The 26,353-nt window shown below is 45.2% G+C and overlaps 1 protein-coding gene across 6 annotated transcripts in view; it reads left to right on the top strand.

Annotated features, from left to right (window-relative positions):
• RPS6KA2 (ribosomal protein S6 kinase A2) overlaps positions 1 to 26,353 on the top strand; it is a 455,964-nt gene that overhangs the window by 312,382 nt on the left and 117,229 nt on the right. For all 6 annotated transcript variants that reach the window (XM_063813668.1, XM_016956614.4, XM_054686484.2 and 3 more), the window contains 2 exons: positions 13,701 to 13,817; positions 21,186 to 21,267. In XM_063813668.1, the coding sequence (XP_063669738.1) occupies positions 13,701 to 13,817; positions 21,186 to 21,267 (199 nt within the window). The remainder of the gene's footprint in view (positions 1 to 13,700; positions 13,818 to 21,185; positions 21,268 to 26,353) is intronic.

The following is a 26,353-nucleotide window of genomic DNA, read 5'->3' as shown; positions in this document are numbered from 1 at the left end:
ACACTTATATATTGTGCCAGTAATGGCTTCTGGAGTGTAGAAAGTTCTCAAGCCCACATCTTTCGCCACACAGAGGGATTGGCTGTCGTCATGTGGGTGAGGCCATGCCAGTGGGTGATTCTGCAGCCTGGCATTTGAGCAGGGCCTCCTGGGGACCGCCAAGCACCGCTCTAAACCATTTCACAAGTTTTCATCGATTCCTTGAACAAAGACTGAGGAAGGATGGTGCCAGACACTTTGCGAGGTAGGAGGGGATAAGCAGGCATTAGTACAAAATGTGGCCTGTCCTGTGGGGGGTCAAAGACCTGTGAAATTGAGAATTGAGACTGTATTTAATCCATGCACAGCCCCTGAGTTCCCCTGTAAGTGTTCATGGGGTCAGGGAGCTGCTTTGGAGCAGCACTGGGTAACGAGGATCTCTAGGTGGGTGAAATCCACTAGGTGTGGGTCTTCAGCCTGTCAGTCTGTGGTGCTTGCGAATGACAATGGAAACGCTGATAGAATTAAGCTGTGTCGTAAGGCGGTCTGCAAGGGCATTGTACTGTGTCAACAACTTCAGTTTGTCGCCTCACTTGAAATACCCTATCTGTGCCCAAGACTGTTCGGAAATCCGTAATTTGTAGCTCATATTGGCAAAGCCTACCGCATGTTTGCATTTCAGCAGTCAGCTTAATTCCATTCAAGTTATTGTTCTGTGCCAAGTCCTTCTTGCTCTCACCATTCTGCAGGCTCAGGGATGGAGGGTGATCAGGTGCCTGGTGGGCTGGTGGGGGGCCGTTTCTAAACTTTGCACCATATCTAATTTTTTTTTAACAAAATGCTTCATAATCTTTTAGAATGTAATAACTAGGTTAGTTTAAAAAGAAAAGAAAGAAGGATGGCTATTTAATGAACTCCTTTGAATGAGGTTTTTGTCCAAAAGTTTCATCTTTTCAACAGTTTTGGAAACTGCTAAGTGATGATCTGCACGTTACCTCTGACATCATTGAAACCTAATTCTGGAGTGTTGATTGTTTTTCGTAGGGCTTCCATTCGTAAGAATCGTCAGGATAGGAAATAGCACACAGAGCAGGGGCTGCCACATGCCACATGTCCTCTGAAACTCCACTGGCCACATTGGAAATCCTCTCTCAAGGAGATCTGGAATGATCTACTTTTAGCAGGAAACTGAAAAAGTAGTTAGGACCAGAGAGTACTGCAGAAGTAGTTCTCTTCCATTGCCCCAATTATCTCATTTATGCATTGGAGAATACCATTCACATTGAACCTTCCTTCAAAGATTAAGGGAGCATCAGTCCCACACACACATACATTACAAAAGGGATGGTCGCTGGTTTTGCTTGAGTTAATCCTAATGACTTTGAAAGAAAAAAAAATTGAACCCTTCATATTTATGTCTAGAAAACTACTTAATGTAAAAGAAATAAATGTATCACACTTAACTCAGTTATCTAATTAGTGTTACAGAGAGTAGTACCTAATTTCACGTTTTTTTTTTTTTTTTTTTTTTTTTTGAGATAGAGTCCGGCTCTGTTGCCAGGCTGGAGTGTCGTGATCTCGGCTCACTGCAAGCTCCGCCTCCCAGGTTCAAGCGATTCCGCTGCCTCAGCCTCCCGAGTAGCTGGGACTACAGGCGCCCGCCACCATGCCTAATTTTTTGTATTTTAGTAGAGACGGGGTTTCACCGTGTTAGCCAGGATAGTGTCGATCTCCTGACCTTGTGATCTGCCCACCTTGGCCTCCCAAAGTGCTGGGATTACAGGTGTGAGCCATCGCGCCCGGCCCTAATTTCACTTTAAAACAAGTTCTTTTGTTTGTCAGTTTCCAGTAAATTGTTGCCACCCACCCCTAGAGACACCCACCTCCCAGGAAAAAAATCTATGGACTGCCTCCCTGACTGCCCGCAGTGCTGGGAAGTGCATGTTGCTGTCCATATTGCAGGCGTCCATGTTCGTCATCTGTACCGATTGGACATTCCATGTTGATGCACGGGAGGAATCTGTGTGTTGAGTATAAAAAATGTTAATAGCTTTAAAAATATTGAGTCTTTCTTTTTTACCAATTAATAGGTTTATTCTTTGATCCAGAAATGATATCCAAATTGTTTTCCATTGGTGTCCATTTTTTTTCCCTTGCAGCAAGTTGTTTGATCTTATTTGCTTTTGAAAACTCACAGTTAATTTTGCCTGAACTTTCCATTATAGTTCAGTGCAGCTGGATAGGATAGCAGTGGGTAAACAGAGGGAATGTCGCATAGTTTATCATTTTAAATGTCCTTATATAGAAACTTGGCCAGTTTTCTATTTCTGTATAGGAAATTCAGAAAACAAAGGGGAGAAAATTAATCATTTATATTTTCTAATACTATCACTTCTGATATATTGACGTATTTTCCATAAATATTTTTCCTACCTTGTAAAAATGTCACGGTAATCATCATATATGTGACGTTTATTTTTCTGCTTTCTTTAAATCTTATAAAAAAGCTCTTTCAATATTGCCAAATAGACTTAAAAATCACTTTTTACCATTTTTAAAATTTTTAAATGATTATAGAGTCACAGGAAGCTGCAAAACACGTGGCAGAGGTCCTTTGTGCTTCAGCCGGGCTCCACCTTGTACAACCACAGGGCAGTATGAAAACCAGGAATTTCACATTTGGTACAATCAACAGACCTTATCCGTATTTTACCAGTTTTACATGTACTCGTGTGTGTGTATATGAGTTCTCTGCAAATATATCACATGTGTAATTTGTGGCAATACCATCCTGATGAAGATACAGAACTGTCCCATCGCCACAAATATCCCCCATGGTACCCTTTTATGGACACACACACCCCCCAACACCAACCATCCCTCACCTCTGGCAACCACTAAACTGTTCACCTCTATAATTTTGCATTTCAAAAAATATGTAAATGGAATCATACATCGTATAATCCTTTGAGATTTGCTTTTTTTCACTGAGCGTAATTTTCTGGAGATCCATACAACTTGTGACTAACAGTAGTTTGTTCCTTTGCATTTGTGTATAGTATTCCATGATGTGATGTACTGCAGCTTGTTGAACCATTCATTCATTGAAGACCATTTGGGCTGTTCGAGTTTTTGCATCACAAATAAAGCTGCTATGAACATTTGAGTACAGGTTTTTGTGTGAGCTTAGTTTTCATTTCTCTGAGATAAATGCCCTGGAATACGTTTGCTGGGATGTTTTGTTTTGTGAGACACTGGCCAGACTGTTTTCTACAATGGCTGGAACATTTTATATTCACACCAGCAACGTACAAGGTCCAGTTTCTCTGCATCCTCACCGACGTTTGATGTTTATCACTATTTTTTTTATTTTAGCAATTCTGATGGGTACGTACTGATACTTTATTGCGGCTCTCCACTTCTCTGATGACTAATGATATTGAGTATATTCTCATGTGCTTATTTGTCATCTGTGTATCTTCAGTGGTGAAATATCTGCTTGTCTCCCCCATTTTCTAATGGATTGTTTTGTTTTACTATTGACTTTGGAGAATTCCTTATACATTATGGATGCAGAACCTTTGTTGGATGTGTGGTTTAAACATTTTCTCCCACTCTATAGCTTGTCTTTTCATCTCCTTCACAGAGTCTTTGCAAAGCAAAAGCTTTAAATTTTGATGAAGTTTGATTTATCACTTTTTTCTTTGATGAATCATGGTTTGGGTGTCATGTCTAAGAATTTTTCCCTAGCCCTAAGTTTGGACAATTTTCCCCTATGTTTTCTTCTAGAAGTTTTGTAGTTTATGTTTTATATTTATATCTGTGATCCATTTTCAGTTAATTATTGTATAAGAGATGGAATTTAGGTTAAATGTCTTTTTTTCTTTGCCTATGAATGTCCAGTGCTCCAGCATCATTCGTCGAAAAGGCTGCCTTTCCTCTATTGAATTGCTTTTCCAAAAGCAGCTGGGTGTATTTGAATGCTTCTATTCCTGGGTCCTCTATTCCATTCCATTGATCTGTGTGTCTACCCCTTCACCAGTAGCACACCATCTTGATTACTGTAGCTATGTAGCAAACCTTAGCATCCGTAGAGAGATTCCTCCCACTTTAGTGTTTTTTCAAAATTGGGTATTATAGGTCTTTTGCTTTTCCATGAAATTTTAGAATAAACTTCTCTATACTTAAAAAAATGCTTGCTCAGATTTTGATGGGAGTTTATACCTACAGGTGCATTTGTGAACACTTAACATCTTTACCATGTTGGCTCTTCTGAGCTGTCAACATGACATGTCTCTCCATTTATTTAGATCTTTGATTTCTTCCAATAATATGCTCTGTAATTTTTGACACACAGATACTATACTTGTTTTGTTACTTTATATGTAAGTATTTCATCTTTTTGGAGTAATGGGAAAAAGCGCAATCACTCTGAAAACCTACGTAAACTTTCATTTGGTGGATAGATCATCATTTTCCCTATTCTTCCCCACTTGCTGGACGTTTCAATTGTTTCTTATTTCTTCACTGTTATAAATAATGTTACAGCTTTCTATGTGTAAATGTTTTTGATGAATTCTGAGGAGCGAGGTCCCTGGGTCAGAAGGTGTGCACGTTATGCCTATTGGTCGACCATGGAATTTGTACAGAATAGAAGCAGGCTTTCTGTTCAGGGCCCGCCAGTCTGCCCCATAGGGCAGGTGCATTTCCACTCACAGTGGTATTTCTTTTTCTACAACACGGACTCAGTTACTCTTTCCATCCTTTCCTGCACTGCAGCTGACTACTCTCTATCACAATTAATATAAAGTTCCATATAAGGCACAATTACTGTTTTTTTGAAAACATGACCTCGTGCTGCACACGTGCCATGGGTTAAGCGGCTGCCGCCATCACTCTGCCTGCCGGAATGGCCTCTTCTGATCTTCTAGCACATCCTCTCCATTTGCTAAGATGTTATCAATTGAATAATTCATCCTGATCTGCAGCCTAACAGTTTTGCTCTGCCAGCTCTCATCCAGATCACAAACACCGTGCATGACCAGTTGGGCACCAGCACCACTGCCGGAGAGCGGGCACTCAGCTGCCAACTCAGCTGCCGACCTTTCAGAACCATTCTGGGGATGAGACTTTCCCCATCACCCCATCAGCTGTGATACTGATTGCCATGGATTTGGTGGACCATTTTTTAAAAATCCATTACTTAAGCAGCCTTTCCTTGCAGAGCCCAAACTGCCTTCCTTCCTCTAAGTCGGTGGTGTTGCAGCGTTGTAGAGTGAGTTGGCCCCGTGCACACTCCCATTTCAGCTGCTGGAGAGGAGGACGCACGTCACCGGCCTCTCTTACCCCAGCAAGCGTCCCTCTGCTGGGTATCTGAACGGTCTGATCAATATAGCCTTGCGATTTTGCTCAGTACACTTGAAATAGAAACTAATTTTGTCTACTTGCAGGGCTGAGGTGGAAGGATCGCTTGAGCCCAGGAGGTCGAGGCTGCAGTGAGCCAAGATCATGCCACTGCACTCCAGTCTGGGTGACAAAGTAAGACCCTGTCTCAAAGAAAAAAAAGAAAAGAAACTAACTTTGTGTGAGAAGAGCCCACCAGCTCAGGGTTCCCAACAGCTGGGCACTCTTGGGATGTGCGTTTTCTTTACATCCTAGTTGACTCAGCATTTTTTATTCTTCTTAATGGAAACATCGCAGCCATCAACTTATTCTGGTAGAGGTATTGACCAAACATTCACCAATATGTTGCTTTTGAAAAAGAATGAGGAGATCACATTGGAAACGTCGATAATTGAGTCTGGGAGAAGATGATAGTTGTAGAATTTCTATTTTCCCTTTTCTGCTAAAGAAATAGGAAATTTATCCCAATAGGTCTCACTGGGATATGACTGTAGTTTTCTTGGTTATACTGATGATGTAGTTTATGATGATGTAGGTTTTTCCACTTGTGATTTTAAATCCCGTGTTATCAGTTTTCTCTCATCTCTTAGTGCAGTTTCATACTATATATCTCAGAGACAAAAAAAAAAAAAGTTTTCCAAGTCAGGGTGACACACTAGCATAAATAATGTCCCATTGGGTGCACACCAGGCATGCGTCCTGGTATCACTGTCACCGGGTTTTTACCTGGCATTATTTTAAAGTTGTGCTAAATAATACAGATGTATTCAGCCCCTTTGGGCACTCATCCCACTGCCCAGACCGGAAATGGTCCCATCTAAAGCTGTTCCACGAGGAAACACTGTGGCTTGACCTAATCTGCATTCGTGTTCCACCTGCCCCGAGTGTGAGGCTTCTCGGAGATCGTTCCCGTGCATCTTAATACACTCATGTCAGTCAGTAGCTACCGTCTCATTCCCCGATGCTAGTAATGAGTCTTTATAAAGCAAATCATTGAAGATAATTTTCAAGATGAAGTGGAAGGGGTCACGGAGCCATACCTAAAACACCGTGTCAGACACCAACACCCCAGGCTTCCGTGAGGACTTCACACTGACGTTTCCCAGGGAGGTTAAGGATTGGAGGATTTATTAGAATGAGCACACTGACCGAATGGCCGATGTCAGGACTGGGAGCCCATGTGTGTGCAGGAGGCCCTGGCTCTCCACTCTTTGCACGTCTTTTCTGTGGGAAGGAGGCCCCTGCAAAAGTGGCGGCGCTCCATCTGTCCGTCACCGTTTATAAGCACAACTTTCAGAGTCCAATTTGCATTGACTGTGATTTATAAAAATACCAGCAGACTGAGGGCTGAGAAGAAGGGAAGGGAACATAATCCACGGGAACAACAGGCAATGAAGGCGAAGGCAGAAACAGTGGCGAAGCGGCAGGGCTTAATTAAAACCAGAGAGGAAACATCCTTGGGAGGTTCCTCTCTCCTCAGTCACTAAAATGAACAGGGATGGGGTGGGGAGGCAGAAAGGCAAGTTTGGATAGAAAGAGAAAAAAAAGGAGAGAAATGCCAAGGCTGGTTTTGCTGCTTCTCCTCCTTTCTTCCCATAGTCTCTGTCCACTCAGTGCTGCTGTGTTCTAGGAACCTTACGTTAGCCCAGCCTCAGTTCCGAGGAGCTTCAGTGAGTAGCTTAACGGAGACTTCTCCCCAAAGAGGAAAGGAGCCCGAGCAGCCAGCCCACTCCTAGATTGTCACTGTGCATGCGGTGACTGCAGTGACCACTCTTGGAAGCTAAATCACTTTCATTGGTCAGAAAAAGAAAAAGTGATATTCCAGGATGGATGAGAAAACAGAGCCCAGCCCTGTTCCTGCACATTGCTTTCCCTCCGCGGATTCTGCGGCATCCATTTGAGCATTGTATCGAATAGATGCAGTTCAGACTCTGAAAATGACCAGGGTTGAAATGGAGACCTTGTCTCGCTGAGCAGCCCTCTATCAAGTAGATAGGCTCACACTCCTGAAGTTTCAGAGCTTCTATCTGCGATCTTGACATGGCATCTGGTATTTTCCTTTCTCTTTCCTTCTCCTGCTTCCCTTCCTCCTATGATTCTGTAGCAGATTTATTCATCTTAAATTAAGCCATCTTCGTTTCACCTAGATTCCAGCAAGCGCCCATGTCACCAGCCTGATTTCCATTCTTGAGGGTACTCGTTCTGCTGTACTAAATGGCTCACTTATATTTAGCTTTTTAGAAATGGAAGGGAAACTTTTTGTAGAAATGGTTTCCTAAGGAATTGATTGGACAAATGCAGCTGGTCCCATCATTTCATTTCACATTTGCTCACACCAGCAAAAGCAGACACATTTGCGGAGATGCAGAAAGGGCAGTTTAAAGAGCGGAGAAGGCCCCAGAGTTCGCGAGCCGTTACCGCTCTAAACGTCCTAGGCCCTGGTTGGAATGGAAGCAGCGTTGCCAGGAGCATGGGTCCTGGGCCTCAGATGATCTGAATTCTCGTCCCTTGGATAGTAAGATGCCCAACCTGCTACATGGGAGGTTCCTTCTGGTTCTTAGAGTCGTTGGTTCAAATGTCTAGTTATTTTTATTTCGTTTTAGTAATTACAAAAACGGCCTACTGGAGGAGTTTTGTCATGGGTGGCATGTGTTCACTGGTGCAGCCAGCTTTCCTGGTAACCAAAGGCCGAGGACCCACGAGCTATCAGGAGTCGTGCCGCAGAAGGAGCTCGCTCTCCGGGGGCTGTTCCTGCACAGACTCCCCTCTACTCTTCTCGGCAAGTCTGCGGCTGTCTTTCTTTTCCGGAAGAGGCTAAAAAGCCATTTAGTGAATCTTCTCTCCCTTTAAAAGCATTCCTGAGCCTCCATTCTAGCGGCGTGGTAGACTACATGTGGCCAGCCCTCATGTGAAATACAACCGAAAGTCCTGGATCAAGTATCCCTTTAAGAATGTTTAAAAGTGTGAGTGAGCTGGGGAGTAAGGAATACGCAGAGGCCAAACCCTGTGTTAGAGCAGGGAACCCAAGGAAGGAGACAGTTAAAGCCAGCTTTCTCCTGGAGGCCAGGTGACAACCTGGTGAACTTGAGCTTGGCTGTTTACAGCCTCACAGGGCAGGGGAACTGGTGACAAATCCCAGGGCTGGCCCCAGGCAGACCTCTTGCCCCACTGCCTGCATAAAGCTGGGACTTTAAGGAGCTCCATCCCAATGTGAGAAAAAGCCAGAACAAGACCTGTCTATCTCACACACACTCACGTATGTGCATTCCACATGTACACATGCGCACACACACATGCACACACTCAGGACAGTTGCCTGTGATGGGCCTCTAGAACTGGACCTCTGGGAGCAGCCCCTGCTGGAGATTGAGATTTGAGGGTTATCAATGTTTATTCACATGGTTTGTAAAGCCCTGAGACAGGATGAGGTTCCAAGGGGGTAACTACATGGAGACAAAAGGCCAGGGACTGCGCCCAGGGGAAAGGTGACCTTGGCAGACACAGAAAGAGGGGTAGGTGAGAGCGAACCCAGGGGAGTAGGATGTACTGGAATCCAGGTGAAGAGAGTGTTTCAAGTGAGAGGGAGTGAATAGCCATGCCCAGTGCTATGGAGGATGGAAATTTAGCCACTCGATTTAGCAATGGGTAAGATTTGGATGGCTTGAGAAGGGCACCTTTGGTGAGATAATGAAAGTCAGATTCTAGATGAAGCCAAGTTTAGAGATTCCAGACCAAGAAGGCCTTGCCCAGGGCCTGGAATCTGCATTTTAACAAGTTCCTTGGGGTGATTCTGAAGCAGGTGGGCAACATAGAACATTCATACGTTCAGAACCTCCAGGACACGATACTGTTCCTGGGCAGGTGTGTCCGGGTTCTGTGCCTTGAGAGAATGACTTGCGATGCGGTACTCTGTCATTAAGCCTTTATATGATGCCAGCCTCTTTGTCACCTGGGATTCAGGTGGGACTCCACCAATGCTGCCCTCAAAGCCAGGCTCTTGTCCACCTGCTCATGTGTTCATGCCGTCAGCAGCAGAACAGTGCTGGCTTGATGGGACCTGTGAGTTGGAGATACGTTCTTTTCCACATTTTCATAAACCACCTGTGTAATAATATATTCTGTTATTATTCTGGAAATTAATATCCTACATGTGAATCTGCAATTTATAGAATGACCTCTCTCCTTTTTTGGAAATAAGGTGAACCCTTGCCTATTTTGTTTCCTATGTCCTTATCATTAATATTCCACAACTTTTAATTTGCACTTTTTATAAATATCCCTTTAATGACATGAAGAGCAGATGATTCAGAGCAGAGGAAATGACCTAAGAAGGCGACTTTGGCCCAGAGAGAGGCATGCAGAGCCATTGGCCAACCGCCCTCATCTTTCTCCCTGTCACTCCCGCTTCCCAGCCGCTCCCAGCAGCTGCTGAAATACCTGCCCGGGACTTCCTGCAGTCATTGGAATTTTGAGTGCGGTTCTGTAGGAATTTTAAAAATTCCTTGTCACAATTTGTCACATTCAAACATCATTTAAACAGTTTATACCTCTAGTTTTTCTTTCTTACGTTACAAAATGTTTGGAATCATTGCTTATGGAGCTAGCACCTGATCACAGTCCCAGCTCCTCCTCCCAAAGCTCTCAAGTTAGCTTTAAAAATACTGTTTACAGGAGCTGTGCTGGAAACCACATGTTCCTGCCATGGATGCAGCAGATTCAGGAACAGACTTGATCTTCCTAAGGGATTGCATGCAAATCCTCATCAAGCTCTAGATAAAATTACCTGCTTCATAAAACAGAAAAGGCACATATTTCAAAATGAAATGTGAGTAATAGTTTCATGCTAGTTGCCCCTTAGGGCGGTTGTCACGAAGGGATCCAGAAACCAGGGCTGTCCAAAGAGGGTTGTCATCAGCAGTGCCCGGGAGTATGGTGCTGGGGCTTCATCTGGCTGTTTCCTATTCACACAGACCCCAGAGTGCGCGCCGAGTCCATGGAACACCAGATATTTGTTCGTTTTGTTTTGTTTTCGTTTTGGGGAAAGTGAAAAAGAAAGTTAAGCATCCTCCAGCAAGTTCAAGCTAAAATGTCACTGTGAAGGCAGAACTCTGAAGTCTGAAAGGTGATGCTCTTGGGGATTTTTTTCCATTGACACCTCAGATGCTTTGCGGTTAAAAACCTTACTGATTTGAAATGAGAAGTGAACTCTATCGCAATATTATTAGGGAAGAAAACTGGCGTTTTTCATGTCATTTTAGGAGATGAAATTATGTGTGTACTTCAGGTACATTTGCTCTCAATACTTTGACAGAAAGAATCTGCACAAAATTTGAAATGTTATGAGATATCTGCGTCGAAGGCTTTGATTCAAAACGTTACAGAAATGACTAAAGAAGGTGAACTTCTGCAATGGAGGTGGGGGTGTGGCGTGGACCGGGGAGGCGGGAGGCAACAGGGGATGGCAATTTGGAAGTGCTGAGGAAGGCGTGAAGCCAGCCTAAAAAACGGGCTGACTGGGAGCAGGGGAACACCCATGGGAATTCCGAGGTGCCAGCGTCCATGGCCAGGTGGCATCCAAGTAGCCTGGATGCTGTCACTCTCGCTTCAGAGCCTAGTCCCACAAAGGCGTGCCCCACAAAGGCAGTGAAGGGGACCAGGACCCATGGGACTGCATGAGCTCATTCACCACAGCTGTGGGTCTCAGACCCTCCACAAAGAGCTGCTGAAGAAAACGGAAGGAACTGGAAATCTTTAGGAAACATACACAAGGGCTGGGAAACGTGCCCCAGGAAAGGGTGGTGGCTGCAGTGGGAAGCCTCCCTGGCCAGCTCGTGCCTCGCCTGCCCCACACCTCTGGGCAGTGTTGAATTTCACTTTCTGTTCTGCAGTGTGGCCGTTGCCATGCTCTCGTTTCCAAAATGAAGTCACAGAAGGGTGTGCTTTGGTGGTGATTCCTTTTTTCATAGTGTGGGCGTCGCATTAACACAGCTGCATGATGGGGGCTATTTTGGGAGGGAGGCTGGGGTTTGGATGACTCATGCGCATGCTAGTCCTGTAGGTAGAGGATGTTAATGGACCCATTGTGAGGACGGTGTTTTAGTAACAGGAGTATTTTGTTGTTCTTTAAATGACAAATCGTCTGCAATTTCTTTCTTCCTTTAGTAGGTCAATGACGGGAAAAGATAGCATATATGTTTCCATGATGAATTTTTTTGAACTTGGGCTCCTGCCTCTGTTTTCTGTGCAGGAAGCCACCTCCAGCAGCCGCGTGGAAGGTAGTGGTTCTCACAGGCAGTGACACACGTGGATCCCTGAGGGCCTCATTTTTCTCTGTCCCTTTCCATAAACCAGGAGATTTCACCACAAAAGCTGCACAGTCTCTGGTGGCTAGCATGGTCCTGCAATTCTAGTAAGCCTGTGCTGTGAAGGGAGGAAGGGCTTAAAATGTGATGTCCGCTCACAAATTAGCATCTAAATATAATGCCCATTGGCTGGGCTGGGCCTCTAGCATTTTTACTTACTCATTCAAGAAGTAATTATGAAGCAACAAAATTGTAATTCTGTATCTTCCAACTGCACTCATATGAACTTCAGGATGGATTAAACAGAGTCAATTTTGGCTATACTCATTGTTTTCCCAAACAAACAAACAAAAAAACACTGTTTTTACAAAAATAGCAAATAATCCTTGAAGATATGGAGACGAAAGTGTTTCCTTTAACTGAGAATGGAAAAGCCATGGATAACTGCATAGGCCTCTAATCCGCTGTGAGTTTCCACGGCTCAGACACCTTATCTGCTTTTACATGTGCCTCTATTTGTGACATGGAGGTAAAATAGCAAGATTTATAAGTAACCGTTTTGAGAAACTGAATTTTTCAAACATCATCATGTACGTTATTGCTATTGTGATTTCATTTGGAAGTCTTCACTCTTAGAGTAAAACAGAGGGTGGAAGTACTTGGCTTCGAAGTCAGTCCTTGATGAGAAGCCCACCTCTATCACTTCCAGCTATTAATGTGTAATCTGAGTCTCAGGAGAAAATCTCCACTTCACAGTTTCTTCATGAAAAGAAGCAATGATGAATGAGAGGCCCCTGGTTCCCAGAGCACACTATGCATACAATTCCTGGTCGCTGTTTTTGGATGCACATTTTAGCCAGCAGTTTCTGAAGTTTTTCAGCCCCTCACCCTGAGCTAAAACTGTAGAAAGGGGTGTATGAATATATAGATAGTGGAACAGAAATCTCAGAGAAATGCAGAGATAAATTCAGGGAACAGTTGGGCTCGAATGTCTCATGTTGGGAGAAACACCTCCTTTCCAGTGTTCCATTTCCAGGGCCTGGCACTTGGGCAGATGGCCTACCCCTTTACAAGGGAAGTCATGTGACTCTGGGGACAGGAAGCTCTGGGATGAAAATTTGTAGTGTTTTCTGTCAGTGTTTTCACTTATAGACTCTTTCTCCTACAGGGAAATCTTGCTTTCTGGGCTGGTGGAAAATCTTACCTGACTGCTTCTTCTGAAATATAATCTATAGGATGGCAATGACGTGTTCTTTACATTAGCTTTGACAAACATACCAGGGATAGTGTGAATCAGAAGGAGAAGGAGGACAAGCCATCTGCATTTTCCAGACCACTTCTTCATCTAGAAACCCGTCAATACGCTTTTGGTGTCATTTTGTTCCATAGTTGCTATATTCATCGTACCAGAACTTCTGCCCAGACTGTTAAGGAGCAGAATGGATTTCATTGAGAGTACCCTTAGATTTTTCGGAGGCCCTGGTGAGACCAAATGACAAAAGTCCATGGAGAAAAGAAACCATGAAGGCCCATGGGGTGCACACAATAACCACACACATCACCAAGGTGATTCCATAAAACTAAATGGGCCGGGCGTGGTGGCTCACGCCTATAACCCCAGCACTTTGGGAGGCCGAGGCAGGTGGATCGCGAGGTCAGGAGATCGAGACCATCCTGGCCAACATGGTGAAACCTCATCTCTATTAAAAATACAAAAATACAAAAATTAGGTGGGCATGGTGGCAGGAGGCTGAGGCAAGAGAATCACTTGAACCTGGGAGGTGGAGGTTGCAGTGAGTGGAGATCCAGCCACTGCACTCCAGCCTGGGAGACAGAGTGAGACTCCATCTTAAAAAAAAAAAAAAAAAAAAAACTAAATGGTGTCTCCACTTTCAAACTCCAGCGCTAAAATCTGTAACAGACCCAGCTCGTGGTAAACTCAGGGAAGGAGGCAGCTGTGAGCGGCTCTGAGGGACTCCTCGCGGTGTGTTTCTCACCCGTGCTGCTCTCTTGCAGGAAGAAGACGTCGTGAAGGAGATAGACATCAGCCATCATGTGAAGGAGGGCTTTGAGAAGGCAGACCCTTCCCAGTTTGAGCTGCTGAAGGTTTTAGGACAAGGATCCTATGGAAAGGTAAGTTCAGCCCTGGCTGTCTCTTGAGTCTCATTCCTGAACACAAAGGACACCTGGACAGAGCCCCCCTGGATGAAAATTGCAGGCGGTCCTCACCTGCAGGGCTGCGATCACGGGAACCTGGACAGTTCAGAACCGGGGTCTCACTTTGCACAGCCAGAATTCCAGTGGCACAGGGCTGGGCTGTGCCAGGTGAGAACAAAATGCCGTTGGAGCCGTCACATGCACTTTTGCCTTCTCTCTAGAGCCTCCCTTGGCTCTTGGTAAATCATCACCAAGGTGAGGAAGGTTATTGACCTGAGCCAATGTATCTTTGAAAGTGCATTCTAGCAGCTGTTTTCCCCAAAGAAAGAAAAAAATAAGAGAACAAGGAAAAAAAGAATAAAGAAAAGAAAAGAATCCACTCCTCTGGATGGGGCACAGGAGCCAGGAAGGCTAGGGTCTGCAGCCGGCTCCCCTCCTCACCCTGCACGATTGCCTCATGAAGCCTCAGCTTCCCCACCCACTAAATGGAGAGGATAAAACCTACTCTATACAGTTGTTCCATGGAGTAAATAGGGCACGAATCCCACCCAGCAGTTGCCTAAGATGTATTTGTGCAGTGGAATTGTTCATTTCCCTTTTTTGTCACCTTCAAATTGCGGCAATAAAAGCTAATTTCTTTCAGGAAATGAGAAATAGTTGGCTCTTCATTTAATGCCACGTCCACATACAACAAGATGTCAATAACGCTTTTCAATTATGATGACACGTGACTTATTCCAGCACAATGCTGATTTCTCTGCCTCCTTGGGTTAGCTGTTAGAAATACATAGGCTCTGACAACTTGATTTCTAGAACATAAGGGCCTGAAATAAACCATGAAGCCAACCGTTCCTTACATGTAAGCAGAACAGCCTGGCTCTTTAAAGTAACTATTTTTGTGTGGTATGTAGACATTTACCAAATCTTTGCATTCTTCACATGACTTTGTGCCAAAATGCATGTGGCTGCTGTTAATTTAAGTGTAGAATGAATAGTACATCAGTGTTCTGGATAATCCTACAGTCCGCATGAACTGGATGGAATGAATAGTACATTAGTGTTCTGGATAATCCTGCAGTCTGCATGAACTGGATTGTTTGTAAAATTTTTATACGTTAGATTAAACCATAGGAAATGACCAGCAATATTTTGGGCCTACAAAAATGTCTATTTAATATGGCTAGTTGATATGGTGTTTATGAAATAGGGGGATGAAGATTTCAGTTTCTCACGATGTTAATAGCCATTACCAAAAAGCACAAAACCACAGAAGGCAGAGCCTGTGTAATGTGATAGTGGAATGCCTCACTATTAATTAGAAATGTAGAGAAAAAAGGGAGAGGAGAATAATTTTCTCCATGATTTGAAAACAGAGACAAGCAAGCATTCTTTCCTTTTTCCACCTTTCAAGGGTGTTGCCCATGCATTGTTTCTTGAGAACAGATTCCACCTGTGGAAGCACAGAATCAGCCGAATCGTCTTTATCTGGAGGGAAGGAGCGCTGGAATACGTCCCATGGCGGAGGCCCAGGAAGTGTCTGGAGGGCTTTGGTTGACCAACTCTGTTACAGAGTGAATCTTACCAATGTCCTCCTCACAGAACTGGGGTATTAAAGATGAAAGGAAAAAGACTTTTCCAGCTCCCTCATTCAGATTTCAAATTTTGAATTTTAATTTTGCTTTAAAAAAACATGTTTTGGAAAACAAGTGAAATCATGGTGTTTGGCAGAATCCCCTTGGAATGATAATGCTCATAACACTCTGTCCCTTTCCTTCCCAGCCTTTCACCACTTCTAATTTTATCTTTACTTGTGTCTTTATTATATGAGGAATTAAAAAGTAAAGTTTCAAGAACAGTAGTAGGTAGGGGAAAGAGAAGGATGAGGCAGTGGCAGCGCCCATGGGTGTCTGACCTCCAGGGATTACGGAATGGGCCAGCTCCGGTAATGCCTGTCCAGAGCTGGTGTGAGGGGCGGGGCAGGAGGTCCAGGCTGGGGCTGGCGTGGGAAGGGAGGCTTAGGTCCCCTGCATGGATTAATGCGAGCTGGACTCTGGAAAGAAGAGATACTAGTCTCAAAAGTGTTGCTCAGACATTTCCAGGGAAGGTTGGAGCTAATATCGTCACTAGAGAGTCACAGATACAAATTGTATTTGTCCGCATAGGTTTGTTTGTGGTGAGTTTTTTTAATTTAAGCAAAACTGATGACAAGAGGGGGAGAAGCCGTGTGTTCTAATGCCCCACGTTACTGTATTCCTCCTCTCTACATGCAAATAACACAACCTTATGCAAGAGTCCTCTTCCCTTTTGCACCTACCAGGGACAGAAGGACAACACTGAATGTTCTCATTCTGCAGAAAGCACCTGTTCTTCAGGTTTCCACCTCGTGCCTCCGCTCCAAAGAGCAAAGACCTGGTGTGAATCTGGACGCAGTGTCCCGGGACAGGCCTTGCCTGGGAGCCGAGTCCTTCAACAGGGCTCATAGTTGCCTGTCACTGAGCCACTCCATTCTTTCTCTCTTATTTAATGATGACATTGGAGATGTAGAAATGGATGACATGCAGTTTCTTCCCTTTAGACTTTTTGCACTGGTGCCAGCTCCTGACCTCAGACTGCACCAGGAGCCATCCGAGTGACTTGTCCCATTGCCTGCCTGTGTGAGCCGCTTAGGCTCTCCGAAGCCGCTGCTCTTCACCTGGTCAGGTGTAATAAGCTTGTTCCTATGGGAGAAGCTGCACTCACCACCAGCGGGAAGCGTCTATGAGCTCTGAGCTCAGGCCTGCAAGGCAAAGCCATCATGATTTCATCGCTATCTAGAGAGCAGGGCCATGGGTGGTGCTTGGGACCAGAGAAAAGCACAGAAAACAGCCTTATCCTCAAAATGAAAAGCAATTTAAAGCTTGAATCAGGAAAGCAATGAAAGATGGTAAAGCTCGTTCGGTGTTGAAAGGAGGGGTGCAGACCCAGTGTTCCCTGCGAGCTTAGAGGAGGGAGGTGTGGGAACCACCCCGGGGCTGGGAAAGCGGCTTTGCCCTGGTCCCACCTCCTCACCTCCTGGAGCTCCCCTATTCGCATAAGTGCCAGGAGTAGGATAGGAAACCTCTTTTCCTTCAAAATATTCTGGAGAATGAACTGTAGGTTTTGATTCCTGCATTCTAAAAAGGAACCAAACCAAAGTTTTTTAAAAATCCTTGCTTTCTCTGACTTTGCTGGTAGCATGATAAGAACATGTCTTTAAATGTCTTCCTTTTGGGGGAGGCTGTTACCCAAAAGTCCCCGGAAGTGCACACGGGCATTTGGCTCCTGCTTGAAGGATTTTGCAGCCCAATAGAAACCCTCCAGTTCTGAGAGAGAGCTGAGAATTCTGCTGAGAGAATCCGCAGATCACGGTGATCCATGACATCATGAGGCAGTTCAGAGTGACATCGCACCTGTTGCCAGGTCGTGGTTCTCACAGCATCTTTGCAATGCAGCACGCCAAGCTGCTGGAGAGGCAGTTCTAAAAATGAAATGAGGGGGCACACACAGCGCCCACTGGGTTGAGTATTAAAGACCCAGTGCCTGCGTTAGCTCAAGGTTACAGTGTTGTTTTGGAGCTTATTCCACTACATTAAAATTGATCTTCAATGACAAGAATGACAGCAGAGAGGGAGAGGGAACTGCACAGCACCCAAGGGTCAAGATCCCTGTCGCAGACCAGCAAGTTGCCACACTCGTTACCAAAATCATTTTTGCATTTTTGCTGTATTTTGCTGCTCGTCTCAAGGTGCCGTTCCCCTCCACTGGGTCCTGTGCTTGCCAGTCAGGCAGCACCTGCTGCAGGAATTCGCAGTACCTGGCCCCACAGAGAAGCTTGGCAGACATTGGTAGGATGGAGTTTTTTCCATTCTTTTAAAAAGCAAAAGTAGGGTTCTCTCTTCAAAACAGATAAGTATGAACATTAGCCATGACCATCAGTCATCTCATCTTTAAGGCCCAACATACAAGAGAGAAAAGTTTCATGTGTCAAGACCTATGCAAAATTTGACATCATTTAAACCAAATCTTAACTGGCAGCTGCCCCATGCGGACTTGGTCTCCAGTTCAGACTTGAGTGGAATGGGGCTTCCTCTGCTCTTTGAGTTTATATGGTCATACTTCTTATGGGTTAGGGGTTGAGTGCAGAGGTATTGAAAGTACGGACCCACTCAGGATATTGTGAAGGCTGCACCGTCCAAACACAAATCCGTCATGTACCTTGCTTCCTTTTTCTTCAGGGTCCTCCCATTTTGAAAGAGGGAGCTTGTTGTTTGCAAACTCCTGGGCTCAAGCGATCCTCCTGCCTCAGCCTCCCGAATAGCTGGGCCTACAGGCACGCACCACCAACCACCACACCCAACTAATTTTTATTTTTTCTTTCTTTTTTTTTTTTTTTTTTTTTTTTTTTTTGAGACAGAGTCTCGCTGTTTCGCCCAGGTCGGACTGCAGTGGCGGAATCTCGGCTCACTGCAAGCTCCGCCTCCCGGGTTCACACCATTCTCCTGCCTCAGCCTCTCGAGTAGCTGAGACTACAGGCGCCTGCCACAGCGCCTGGCTAATTTTTTGTATTTTTAGTAGAGACGGAGTTTCACCATGTTAACCAGAATGGTCTCAATCTCCTGACCTCGTGATCCGCCTGCCTCGGCCACCCAAAGTGCTCCGATTACAGGCGTGAGCCACCGCGCCCAGCCCTAATTTTTATTTTTATTTTTACTAGACCCGGGGTTTTGCTATGCTGCCCAGGCTGGTTGCAAATTCTTGGCCTCAAGAGATCCTTCTGTCTCAGCCTCCCAATGTGCTGGATTACAGGTGTGAGCCACTGAACCTGGCCCTTTGTTTTCTGATTATAAGAATGCCTCATTTTGGGAGCTAACATGTCAGCTTCGCCGTAATGGAATGGATAGATTCATCTGTCACCCTACCAAAGTCCACCATGGGCTGGAGCAACCACCCAAGGCTTCCATCCTCCACACAGTGACTCAGTGACCAGGCTGCCCGGTTTGTCCTGCGCCAGGTGTCCTCAGTTGCCACAGCAGGGAGTGGCAGCTGGAACGTTTTGCACCTGCTCTTCATTGCCTAGGCCAGGAAGGCACACCCCTGCCCTTGCTGGTGTCACTGCCCAACTTACCTGCAGGATGCCAGGAAAATGTGGCGTCCCTGCAACAAACACAACTGTCCCTTGTTCCACACCCCCTCTGACTTTTTTGGGACCCAGGTTCCTCTCTGCCAGTGCGGCCTCTCTGGCACCGGGACGCTCACGCAGCCTTGCCCAGCTCCTGGACTCCTGGGCTGCGCCTGCCTCCTCCCTGCACTGTCCTGGCTGGTCCTGATCTCCACAGCACCACTAATCAAGTCAACCTAGGGACATTAGGCACACGGACGGGCTGGAGAAATGAAAGGAGTTGCATCAGATGGAAGCTAAAACTGTGCATGGCATGTGACTTTCCCGTGATTCAAAGCAGAAGATCTCAAGAGTTAAGCACTAATGTTTTTCTCTCTGTAAAAATCCTATCCTCAGACCACGGCCTTCACATCTCTACCTGCCTGTCAGGAAGCTCGCCCACTGCACAGAGGGAACACCCTGAGGCAGAGTCCTTCCATGTGCAGTAACTTCCAGGGCTACAGTGGGTCTGCCAGCAAGAGCCATGGGATCCTGAGCCCGGAGAAGGGCTTGTGCCTGTGTCTCCCATCACAGTGCGCGTGAGGGTGATGCCCCAGCTATCGCCCCAGGGCTTCACCACAAGCTTGTTTATCCAGCTTTGGGGACACACACACACACACACACACACACTCTCTCTCTCTCTCTCTCTCACACACTCCACACATCTCCCAGAGATGAATATTAACTGTCGGTGATGGTATAGTCTATAACCCAGGGGAAGAGGGAAGCCTCTTTCTAATTGCCTGTGACTTCCTGGGACCTAATCGGGTCCGAGAGGCAGCATTTCATCACACAGGATGATGCTGTACCGTCCTGCACCCCGGGTAGGGGTGCTGGGGTGCTTTCCCATGGGCATCATCTAGAAGAGTCCCCACCTGGGGAGGGGCTGTGATTCAATAATGACAGTGATCGGGACAGATGGCAGGGCAGCAGTGGGGTCCGGAATCACTTCAGGGGCACATGGTGAGAGCGTGACACTGATACAGCAACTCCGTGAATCCACATGCCTGTGCTGGGACCTTGTGTCTTCCCGGTCCCTCTTTATTTGTGCCTCTAGAATGGACGCTGGTTGGTCTCCCTCCAGTTGGGCTGCCCTAGCAGCCCCTGCTCCTAGAGCCCCTGAGCTCGGTAAGTGTCTAGACGTTGCCCCTCCAGTCTTGGGGGGGAGCCAAGAGTGCAAAGGTCCCAGCCATGTCCCTCTGCCCATGGCAGGTGAGGCTGCTGCTCCACACGGATGCTCACTTGGGCCACCTGGAGTTTCCATGGAACTAGAACATCTATAGTGGCTGGTCTTTCTGGCTTTTTGAGGCTTAGTAAAGGAGACGTTTTGGGAAGGAGCCACCCCACCTCGGCCCTCCAGCCATACTGCATGGGCAGCCACACCAGTGCACCGTGTGCCTGTGTCATCTCCATCATGCAAGCAGATATTTGCATCTATTGGAAAACACTTTTAGGAAAATCAAGTACTATTTTCTTAATTTGCATGGAAGTTTTTTTTTTTTTTATACAAAGGAACTCCAGTTTTGTTTACTAAGTTTGTTAAAAAATCACTAATACAAATTTAAACTCAAGCTCTCAATTACCTTTTTTTGTTGTTTTTCTCAGTGATACACATCAAAATATATTTCAGAAAGCATTGCCAAGTATCCGTAAGTGTATTTAATATCCAGTTAGAAAGGAACTCTTAAGCTACTCACAGCTAAAATTTGGGTGAAGACAGTTGAAGTAAGAGAAAGTAGCTTTTCTTGAAAATCGGATAGAGCCTGTTTTGTGTGATTGGTAATACCTTTCAGCATGGTCTCTCAGTAAGGATTTACAGAGGGATACTCAAACCAAAGGATCTCCCTTAAAACTCCTGTTTGTTTTTCTAAACAGCTGGTCTTCAAAACAAGGGGCGGTATTATTTCTGGTATAAAATGCAAAGTTAATGATACCAAAAACAAATGACGCTTCTTCATACAGGCACATAGTGATGTTCGCCGCAGAGCTATAGGAACTTAGAGCATTTTCCGGCAGCCTTGACGTTGGAGAAAATTTTAAATTTTCACCAGTGTACTTGTTTTATTGAAAATGCTCTAAACTTCCTTGTGTATCCCCTTGTCAAATCCAATATGGAAAGCGAGTTTGAAGTCTTACGGGTTTCTGATGTTCCGTTTTCTCTTGCTAAGGTGTTCCTGGTGAGGAAGGTGAAGGGGTCCGACGCTGGGCAGCTCTACGCCATGAAGGTCCTTAAGAAAGCCACCCTAAAAGGTAAGGGCTTCGGAAGGGCCGGCTGCTTCGGAGACAGGTAACTGCAATTTCTACTCCGTTATTTGAGGAAATATTCATTCCATTTAATGTTCACGATTTCTGAAGATGTCTCTAAATGAGCACATTACTCTCTGATTGATAATAAACAGTATAAACATTTCCATGAATATTTAAAATATCCCTGCAGAGTTTCCACAATTGTCAGAGAAGAGCTGTATTGCGTAAATACCATTCTCCCACATATGTTCTGCCGTGGAGCGGCATTGGGAAAGCAGAGCAGCAGGCTGCGAGCAGGCTGTTGGGCTGGATGAGGCCTGACAAACCAGCCTTGATATCGGCAGGCCGACGGCCTCACTCAGTTTTAAATACAACGTGACTCATGGTTGGGTTGGGTTGTTTTCCTTTGTTGACCCAGTGGCTGGGCATTAGAAATACCGATTTCTGCCCAGCTCCTCTGCACGCCCATCCTGCAAGTGAGGGATGAGCACCTAGAGCAGCGTTAGAGTCAGAATGTGATCCAAAATCTCCGTTCCAGGCTCACAGTCTTTAAGCCCGTCACTAGCTGGGCACCTACCGTATCTGTTCTGATCACCTCCTATTCACTGTGTTGGTGAGAGAGGGAACTTCCCCCTGCCCTAAACAGCATTAGGCGATTGAACACACAGCGCCGGGCACTGGACAGATGAACTGACAGCAGCTTATTAGTTACATAAACTGACCCCCTGGGGAGGAGGGCACCCCGTGCCACACAGGGCCTCACGGGGGCAGCACTTAGGTGCCGAGACGGTGAGAGGCAGGCTTCCTAGGAACGGGAGGGTCACGTGGCCCCTGGTTCCTGCAGAAGGTGTGGCTGGCTTGTTGGAATGATTCTGTGGGCTGGCAGGGAACTGAAGCCTTTTAAGGTGGGTGCTGGATGGGGGCAGCTGGTCCAGCTTACGGGGAAACCAGCAGGGCAGGGAGACTTTCCCTCTGGGAGGGGGGCACACTTGGCAGAGCAGGGAGCTCATGCAGAGGCCTTGGGGCCCCATGAGGCTCTGAGATGTCAAGGCGGCACTTGAATTTTTAGGTCTTGCAACAGTGTCCCCAGCAACTACAGGCAGGGGAGCAGTACAAATATGTCATTCTCTGCCTTCAAGTCACTTGCCTTCTAGCTGAGGAAATGAGATATATGTTGGGAAGGACCTGTCATCAACAAGAAGGACAAAAAATGCATAGACCAAATATGTACAGACTTTAAACCACTTAAGTATACAAAGGAGGAAAAGAGCTCTTCCAAGTGAGTTAGAAGGTCCGTGGGACTTCTGGTAAAAATTCTATAGGGGAGAGAAATCTGGTTGACATTTATCAGTACAACCAATGGTAAGAAAATGCAGAAGTTGACCACTTTGTTTAGACCTGATTAGAATTGTCTGTGTGTTTGGGGGCGGGGAGAGGACTGTTATAAACACGGATCCAGGCCCCACTCCTGACCTACTGAATCATCATCTTGTAGAAACAAGGCCTAGATATATGACTTTTCAAACAAGATGTCCCAGTAATTCTTATGTACACAAAAGTCTTAGGTGAGACATTCTAGTTTATTGTAGGCACTCAAGTTTTTAGTTCAGTGTTATCAATTGTAACGTAATTTAACCCATGCTTTTTAGAGTGAACTTTTTTTTTTAATGCTTTGAGTGCTAGGGTACACGTGCACAACGTGCAGGTTTGTTACATATGTATACATGTGCCATGTTGGTGTGCTGCACCCATTAACTCATCATTTACATTAGGTATATCTCCTAATGCTATCCCTCCCCTGTCCCTCCACCCCACCACAGGCCCCAGTGTGTGATGTTCCCCATCCTGTGTCCAAGTGTTCTCGTTGTTCAGTTCCCACCTATGAGTGAGAACATGCGGTGTTTGGTTTTCTGTCCTTGCAATAGTTTGCTCAGAATGATGGTTTCCAGCTTCATCCATGTCCCTACAAAGCACATGAACTCATCCTTTTTTATGGCTGCATAGTATTCCATGGTGTGTATGTGCCACATTTTCTTAATCCAGTCTATCATTGATGGACATTTGGGTTGGTTCCAAGTCTTTGCTATTGTGAATAGTGCCACAATAAACATACATGTGCATGTGTCTTTATAGCAGCATGATTTATAATCCTTTGGGTATATACCCAGTAATGGGATGGCTGGGTCAAATGGTATTTCTAGTTCTAGATCCTTGAGGAATCACCACACTGTCTTCCACAATGGTTGAACTAGTTTACAGTCCCACCAACAGTGTAAAAGTGTTCCTTTTTCTCCACATCCTTTCCAGCACCTGTCGTTTCCTGACTTTTTAATGATCGCCATTCTAGCTGGTGTGAGATGGCATCTCATTGTGGTTTTGATTTGCATTTCTCTGATGGCCAGTGATGGTGAGCATTTTTTCATGTGTCTGTTGGCTGCATAAATGTCTTCTTTTGAGAAGTGTCTGTTCATATCCTTTGCCCACTTTTTGATGGGGTTGTTTGATTTTTTTCTTGTAAATTTGTTTAAGTTCTTTGTAGATTCTGGATATTAGCCCTTTGTCAGATGGGGAGATTGCAAAAATTTTCTGCCATTCTGTAGGTTGCCTGTTCACTCTGATGGTAGTTTCTTTTGCTGTGCGGAAGCTCTTTAGTTTAATTAGATCCCATTTGTTAATTTTGGCTTTTGTTGCCATTGCTTTTGGTGTTTTAGACATGAAGTCGTTGCCCATGCCTATGTCCTGAATGGTATTGCCTAGGTGTTCTTCTAGGGTTTTTATGGTTTTAGGTCTAACATGTAAGTCTTTAATCCATCTTGAATTAATTTTTGTATAAGGTGTAAGGAAGGGATCCAGTTTCAGCTTTCTACATATGGCTAGCCAGTTTTCCCAGCACCATTTATTAAATAGGGAATCCTTTCCCCATTTCTTGTTTTTGTCAGTTTTGTCAAAGATCAGATGGTTGTAGATGTGTGGAATTATTTCTGAGGGCTCTGTTCTGTTCCATTGGTCTATATCTCTTCAGTTACAGTTATCTCTTCAAAATAGGAAGTTAAATTAGACATTTGTTAGTGCAGGATCATTTGAATGCCAACACAGTGAACTGTTCTTGCAGTTTCTCGAAAGGTTGACCAGAGATTACCATGCGACCTCACTGGTCCACTCCTAGGCGGTTCACCAAGAGAAATGAACACAGCTGTCTACACAGAAACTAGCACAGGAATGTTCATGGCAGCACCAGCCAATTCACAGTAGCCAAAAAAGGGAAAGAGCTCAAATGTCCACTATCTGGGAAATGGAAAAATAAAGTGTCTATCTATTCAACGGAATGATATTGGGCAATAGAAAGGAATAAAGTACTGGTGCCCGCTCCAACATGGGTGAAGCCTGGGAAGAGTGTACTTAGCGGGAACAGCCGGGCACCAAGCCGCACGGGTTAAGATTCCACTCATATGACCAGTACAGGAGAGGCAGACCCTAGAGACAGGAAGTAGATGAGTGGTTTCCTAGGCTGGGGGGTGAGAGAGGTGGGAACTGAGTGCAGACAGGCCTGGAGCTGCTTTTGGGGGGATTAAAATCTTTAAAACCCACCGATGGTACACAACTCTGTGAATATCCTAAAAACCATTGAATTGTACACTTTAAATGGGCAAATCATATGGAATGTGAATTATAGCTCCAAAAAGCTGTTATTCTTAAAATGAACAGCTGCTAGATAATACGTTCCTTTCCTAAAACCCACTCTTTCATCCTCGAGGCATAGAGATTTGCTCTCAAACACAGATGAGGCATCTTCCTGTGGTTTAAGACAAAGGCAGGTGGATGCGGGAAGCTCTCCAGCCTGTCCTCGGCCACACACTGTCCTACTGTCCATCAGCCGGTTCCGTGTTCACCTCTCCAGGGCACCAGGAGTGACCCGGAAGAGCTCCTTTTCTCCTTCAAGCGTAACGGTTCCTTCTTTCCCTTCAAAGTTGGTCTCACCCTCCCCCGCCACTGAAGGAAAGGGAGGCAAAGTGGGAATGCAGCTGGAATCTGTGCCTGCTTGCTCTGCTCTGTAGGAATACAGTGGAATGGAGGAGCAGGAAGCTGCACTCTGTTTAAGTTGTCACTAAGCCTGGACTCCCTCAGGGCTGACCTTGGCCTCTTAGCTAAAGTGCAGAACTCTCCATCTCGATGACTTCACTCTCCTTGACGCAAGTATCCACGGCTGTTTATAATCCAGTCCACAGTGTCCTTGAGAAACGGCTCCTGATCCATGGTTACGTGGAATAGGCTGGACGTAAAACTCTGTGTACAGAATAATCATGGTATTGTTAAATGTAAGAGTGACTTGAGCCGTAGTGAGGTGTGTGTATTTGTGTGTACACACATGAGATGGACATTGTGCCAGAAGCAAACATGCCAAAGTGAAGGGCTCACTTACAGGATTGGGGCTAGCTGTTGTCTTCTTCCCTATACTCTGTTACTGCAAGTCTTCAACAGAAATGAAATATCTCTGATTTTTTTGTAATATAAAGTTATTTTTAAAATATTTTGGAACAACATGCTTGAGTAGCTAAAATTATTTTTATACTATGAAAATGAGCCATGTGGCTGGGTGTGGTAGTCACACCTGTAATCCCAGCACTTTAGGGGGCAGAGGTGGGAAGATTGCTTGAGCCCAGGAGTTCGAGACTTAGGCAACATGTTAAGACCCCATCTCTACGAAAAATTTAAAAAGTCAAAAATTAACTGGGTATGGTGGCGCACACCTGTAGTCCCAGCTACTTGGGAGGCTGAGGTGGGAGGATTGCTTAAGCCCAAGATTTTAAGGCTTCAGTGAGCTGTGATTGTGCCACTGCACTCCAGCCTGGGTGACAGAGCAAGACCCTGTCAAAAAAAAAAAAAAAAAAGCCATATAAACATAGAAGAATAGAAACATTTTTGTTTCCTTGTGTTCCTTAAAAGTCAGCTTTAAAACTAATCATTGTTTTACATCTTATACTGTTTCGGCTTTCCGTAATGATCCATCACTAGAAAGTAGTTTTTTTTTTCCAAAAATTTCATTGGGATTTATTTTCTGAAGAGAAAAATAGAAAAGCTTTGCAAATAA

This window comes from Pan troglodytes, chromosome 5, assembly GCF_028858775.2.
Source record: "Pan troglodytes isolate AG18354 chromosome 5, NHGRI_mPanTro3-v2.0_pri, whole genome shotgun sequence".
Lineage (NCBI taxonomy): Eukaryota > Metazoa > Chordata > Mammalia > Primates > Hominidae > Pan > Pan troglodytes.
This window is presented reverse-complemented; position numbering and strand designations above follow the sequence as displayed.